General features: G+C 35.9%; 1 protein-coding gene across 1 annotated transcript; it reads left to right on the forward strand.

Annotated features, from left to right (window-relative positions):
* Window positions 1–2,672: 2,672 nt before the first annotated feature.
* On the forward strand, window positions 2,673–6,168 carry LOC144572833 (Josephin family protein). The gene is made up of 3 exons (XM_078322510.1): window positions 2,673–3,031; window positions 4,546–4,813; window positions 5,503–6,168. Exons 1-3 carry the CDS (start codon window positions 2,780–2,782, stop codon window positions 5,895–5,897), a joined length of 915 nt encoding a protein of 304 aa, XP_078178636.1. The 5' UTR covers window positions 2,673–2,779; the 3' UTR covers window positions 5,898–6,168.
* Window positions 6,169–6,422: the final 254 nt, after the last annotated feature.

Raw genomic sequence — 6,422 nt, forward strand, 5'->3', positions numbered from 1 at the left:
AAATTTTGATGGATTCTAAATTTATATTTTGCTGACATTTTAATTTTATAGAACTCAGTGCCTCTTCTTCTCACTACCATCTGGCCATCCCTGTGTTTGTGCCCGCATCTCCATGGGAGAGAAAAAGGGATGGAGGAAGAAAGAGAGTTGCTAGTTGTTTCCTTTATTGATTTTTTTTCTTTATTAACTATTGTATTAATTGTGACAGACGGAATTGCCACATATAAAGAAAAGAGTAAAAGGGTATAATTGGTATTTAGAGAGAAAAGTTCCTCTCAGCTCTCAATATATCAATTGATGCACTCAATATAGCACTCCCCTTTCCAAATGGGTTTTTAGATTGGGAGGGTAATAATAGTCTAACTAATTACTGTTGTAATTAGGCTTGTAACAGAATTGGTTAAGAATGTTAGTTAGTTAATTAGAACCGTGATGTAATCTTCCTTTATAAGATTTTTTTTATAAACCATAATTAAAAAAAAGAATTTTATAAAATCAACATGATTACTTCTTTTTACAAAAACCATAAGAACTGAAATGCTATTTCAGTCCGACCTTTTTTTCTCCGGACTGAAATAACAATTTAGTCTGAGATAGTTTTATAGGTTTTCATACCAGCAACCACAAAAAATCTGAAAATCTCTCTGGACCGAATGGTCATTTCAGTCCCACTAATTTTTTTTAAACCCGAAATAGTTTTTCTCTCTAGAAAAAAAAAGTTCAAACTACCATTTAAGTTCTTTAATTTTTTGTAAAAAAAAAAATTTTGTGTTGGTTTCATAAAGTTCTTTTTTTTTAAATTATGATTTTTTTAATAAGCTGTCAAGTACTATGTGTACAATCAATCAAGAAAATACAAGATTCATTCTCTCATCTCTATCTCTCTCTGTTACAATTCTTCTTCTCTATACAAATTATAATAATGAGATTTACAGTAATAAAAAAATAAGATCAAAATTTGTGTCTGTAAATTACAGTTTCAACTTTCATGATGCAATGAAACAAATATCTCTGTGACTGTTTTAAAAAAAAAAACAGAGAAACAAAGATCGGACTCAAAACTTAGGGTTTTGATAGCCGTCATTCTTCCTTCTTTTCTTCAGCTCAACTTTATTTTTTTTTACTTCTTGTAGTTTTCATCTCCGACACAACACCTCTCCTCTCTTTTAGTTCTACCTTTTCGAGCTGAGAGAAGAATGACAGAGGGGGGAGAAATCGGAGCCAATCAGAGCTAAAAATGCAGTATTGTCGGAGTTCGGAGCATAGAATTTCCATCTTGATTGGAGAGCGACGGTGAGTAGATCCAGCCGTTGTCAAAGTGCGGCGGCTGTCGAAGAAGCGGATCCGGTTGTGGAACGAGATGACGATTAAAGTATTGCGATGATCAACATCTCTATCGAAGCATGACGGTAGGTAGATTCGATTACCCTCAAAGTGCGGTGGCGATCGAAGAAACAAATCCAGTTGTGAAGAGAGATAAGGATTATAATATTTTGTAAAAATAAAATAGTTAATTTAGAAATTACAGCCATTTGATCCATTGTAAATATATTTTTTATCAATAAAATTTGTTAGTTGATATTTAAAGCGACTAATCTTATAAATAAATATATTTTTTTATTTTAAGGTTAGTTGATGCCGCTAACGGAATAATTTTATAGAAAAAAAAGGTCAATTTACAAGTGCATATAATAACTGAAAGTAAAACCCTATTACACGAACCCCCTATTGGGTTTATTTATTAAAATCAGATTCTAAGACAGCACAATATTCTCTCGCACAGTCCCCTTTCCATGTTATGCATAGCTCATGTTCCGTTATGCATCCAATTGTTTATATAAGTTTGATTGCCAATATATTATTTCATCACTACTTTGCAGCAAGTACCAACTATCAGAGAAAACCCAGTAATTCTAAATCGTTTGGAAAATAAAATATCAAACCTTAGCATTTAATTATACAAAGATGTCAGAATTTCAACACTCTTCTGGCAAAAGAAAAAAAAAGAAATAAAGATAAGCAACAGAATTCGGTAGTATATTCAAGCGAGCAGTGGCAGGGGAGAGAAATTGGATAAATATATCGACAGATCTATATTTACTTCACACAGCGCAAGATCAATAAAGAATATGAAAAAGTATAAAATGATGCTCTGTTTGAAGCTATATCTACTCTGTCAATAATTTTCCAGAGAAATTGGCGAATTGATATAACCTGAGGTAACAGAAATTTAGAGTTTATATATAAACCGTCCGATGGTCTTTCGCGAATTCCATCTCGTCAGATCTAAAACTCAAATATTATGTTACCTCAGAGGATGCTGACTCGAAATTGGCTCCTATATAGCTAGCTCCTAAGCACTCCCCGAGGCTAGCCGCTATCGTACTCCACCCCACCTCCTTGAACACGTATCCTCTGCATTAACTCAAAAGAAATCTTTTGAGTTAATACATTTCGGCCGTCTGATTTTAACACGGGATCCTTTACTATTAGTGCGGATCTAGTCCACACGAATTTTAAAGAATATCGGATGGTGAAGATGCATTAACTAAAAAGATTCTCTTTTGAGTTAATGCAGAGGAGACGAATTGCCTGACCTTCGTCTCATTGCCTCTTATATTCCCACTACCGTCTCTCTCTCTCTCTCTCTCTCTCTCTTTTTGAAGGTTAGTGGCTGACTCTCTCTCTCTCTCTCACTCCCAAAAATCCGAAACCCCTCTCTTGTTTCTTCCCTTCTCGTTAAAGGTTTAATTCCTCTTGTCTGATCGCAAAAACAAGAATGGAAGGACCAAGCAATGGAGGGCTCCTGTACCACGAGGTACAAGAGGGTAAGTTGTGCGCCGTGCACTGCGTGAACACCGTCTTGCAAGGCCCCTATTTCTCCGAGCTCGATCTCGCCGCGCTTGCCTCCGATCTCGACAAACAAGAGCGCCAGGTCCTGATGCAAGGTGGGGACCTCCAATCAGAGCAAGGTGATTTCCTGTCGGACGGGTCCCACAATGTCTCTTTGGAGGGCAATTTCAGCATTCAGGTCTGAATTTTTCTCCGTTGTTTTGATTCTTGATTTCTTTTTCTTTTTTGTGAATCTTCTGTTCAGTTAACCTTTCGTAGGTACAAGAATTGTGCTTCGGGATGAATTATTGTATTTCCATTGTTGATATGTAATTTGCTTGTGATCTATAATTCTTTTTCTACTTCTTTTAAGAAGCAACAATAATCGTAATCAGTCAATTCATGGCTTGTATACTATCGTTAACAAAAATAAAAATGTAGTTTTTGTCAACAAGAAACCTCTAATGAATAGCTAAGTCAACCAAGAAATATAATTTTACTGGTTAACAAATAAGGATGCAATGATTTAAACAAAAAAAAAAAGTGTTTTACAGGTATAATTTTCCAAGAAAATATGTGTATATGTTTTTACTATCTTTTAAATTAACTAAAATCCCTACTGAATTGCTGGTGTTGTCAGTCTCAAGAATTAATTTTTATAATGTACTTTATTAGACAGTGACCAGCATAAAACTTTTGATAAAATTAGGTCATGACATTGATTAGTATATTCAAGGAAAGAAATGGAAGGAGCTGGAATGGAAAAAGCATATATTCTTTCCTTGTGTGCGAAAGATTGCTCCAGACTGTTCTCTATCAATTTCATCATCGTCACGCACTTTTCAAATTAATTGCAATTACACCTTCCTTATATGCAATAATCTGTACTACCACATGCATGCATTTATGTAGTGCTGCTTCAGAGTTTTCTGTCACGTACATTTATGTAACAATATGCCGGTCTTCTTTGCACCAAGAGCAGTGAATTATGCATGTTAATGAAGTATTCAATACATCCTACTTTCTTTTGTCTGATAAAATTAGGTTGTTATGTTGTTTAGTATTTTCAATTAAAGAACTAAAGGGAGCAAGAATTATAAGGCGCTTATTCTTGTGCATTTAAGATTGCTTCCCTGGATATGATTGTACAAGATTCATTGGACATTATGTTGCCATTGATATATCAAGTAAATTTCTGGTTCATTTTCCATGAGAAGGCTGTGGCAGAAATATATAAAATTAGGTGCAATCACAACTATCTTATATAAAATGAGCTGTACTGCTAAACTCCTTTCATGCATCTGTGTAACACTGCTTCTAAAGCTTGTTGTCATATTCATCAAGCAACATATGCTGCTTTTACTGTACTTTCTTTACTCCAAACGTGGTAAATTATTTACGACATGCCATTATACTATGTCAATTTCTGTTAAAACAAGTGACTATCTCATACTGTAATCCCGGTATAGGCTTTGTAAAGAAGATACAAGATACAAAGAAGAGATTGAATTGTGTTTGTTGTATTTGCATTGTTGTTTCACTATTACAATCATAGTCTATCTATAGACCATACAAGGCTGTAATAACTACCTAACAGAAAATTGTTACAACTGAATCTGTACATTCATTTGACTTTAGTCAACTCTTAGTCTAATTCTCTATTACCTGTGCCCCATGTATCCTTAACTATCAAAATGAAAAATAAATTGGCAGGTGTTGCAGAAGGCATTGGAGGTGTGGGACCTGGAGGCGGTGCCGCTGGATGCGCCGGCACAGGAAGAGTCAGTGTATGACCCGGCAGAGCGGGAGACTGCATTCATATGCCACCAGGAGAACCACTGGTTTTGCATCCGAAAGGTCAACGGGGAGTGGTACAACTTCAACAGCCTCTATCCTGCCCCTGAGCACCTCTCCAAGTTCTACCTCTCAGCCTACATCGACTCCCTCAAGGCCTCTGGCTGGACCATCTTCACCGTCAAAGGTTCCTCTTTATTTTGTTCCTTCATTTTTTTTCTTCTTATTTTCTTTTCTTTTTATTCTTTTCCTTCCTTGTTTTATCAATTTCGATAGTTTGCTTCCATAACAGTAGTATACGACCTGAAAATATACCTCATATGTGTGCTATTTGTAAAAATTTAGGATTCCATGTATGAGCATGACACTGCTGTTTACAGCTTAGATACCCTTGCTTGCATTGTGTATACAAAAGGCTCCTGCATTTGTTATATTCTTTGCATTATTTTAAAAACAATTTGGGTGTAGGTGCATAAATCTCGTACTTGTTTTAGAAAGAAATTAGTAGAGGAAGGTTTTTAGGTGATATCAGCTATTTTTTGTAGGTAGCTGTTGTTTTCTCTGCTTATCAGCATTAGGAGTAACACTTGCACAAGTTATTTTGTTTAAATCTTCTGTACTATAGGCTCAATGTTTTTTTTCTTCCTAGAATTAGACTACCCAGCAACCATGTAGTGTGAAATATGTCTCCACTAATCCACATCTTCACTGTTTCTCTCCGCATTAAACAATTAGGTGATAGTTTCCATTCCTATTAGGGGTGATATCTGTTAATCTTTAATTGCTAATTATGCTGTTCAAAAGACTTCTAACAGAAAATTGCTAATTGTGCTGTTCAAATATATGATAAAACCTAACAGAGAAAACCTAGTGCAGGTAATTTTCCCAAGGAGTGCAATTTATCTGCGGAAGCAGGGAGCGGGTTTGGGCAATGGCTGATGCCTGATGATGCAAAGAATATAACCGCCTCGTGCAACAAACAGCAAACGACTCGAACCCGAACTGCAGATATTGAAAAGCAGGAAATGGACATGCTCCTTGCAACAACAGAGGATGAGGACCTCAATGCAGCCATACTCGCTAGCTTGATGGATGCCAACAACAACAATCCAAGGGATGGGACCCACTTGTCAGGAACAGGTGAGGGTAGCGGCACAGTGGGGTCCGAGGACCCTGCGTCAGAAGCCGTTGAGGGTAGTATTAGACATGACAGAGACAATATTGAGGAGGGATATGCCTCAAGCGACCCTAAACCCCGATATGACCATTAAAATTGAAGATGATCCCATTATTCATGGTTAATTTCTTCTTCTTTTTTTCTTTCACAAGAGATAGGTTGCTTATTTTTATGGTCAAGCCTGTAGCTAGTTTTCTATACCGTGCTCAGATAATGCATATGATTGCATAGAACTTGCATGGCATTGCTAATAATGCGGATGATTTTCTTTGTCTTTTCCATTCATTCTTTCATAGGGATTTGGATGTACATAGATGTTAATTGATTGTTCTAATTCTGAGGATATTTTTGCTTGTTGCTGGAAATATACCTTGGTGATTGATGAAAACAAGTTTAAGTTTGACATCTGACAGTAATAATGAGATCCAACATGCTAAATTGCTAATGATATAAGAGTTCTTCTCATTTTTTTAGATTATCGAAATCTCGTATGCTTAAACAAAAGTCGCAGCTGATAAATTAGCATGTTTTACCAAACAAATGTTTATTGGGTTTTTTTCTTTTTTACTTGGGTTCCTATCAACTAATTGACTAGTGGATCCCCAAATACGATTTGGAT

Source organism: Carex rostrata, chromosome 2, assembly GCF_964058835.1.
Source record: "Carex rostrata chromosome 2, lpCarRost1.2, whole genome shotgun sequence".
NCBI classification, from domain to species: domain Eukaryota; kingdom Viridiplantae; phylum Streptophyta; class Magnoliopsida; order Poales; family Cyperaceae; genus Carex; species Carex rostrata.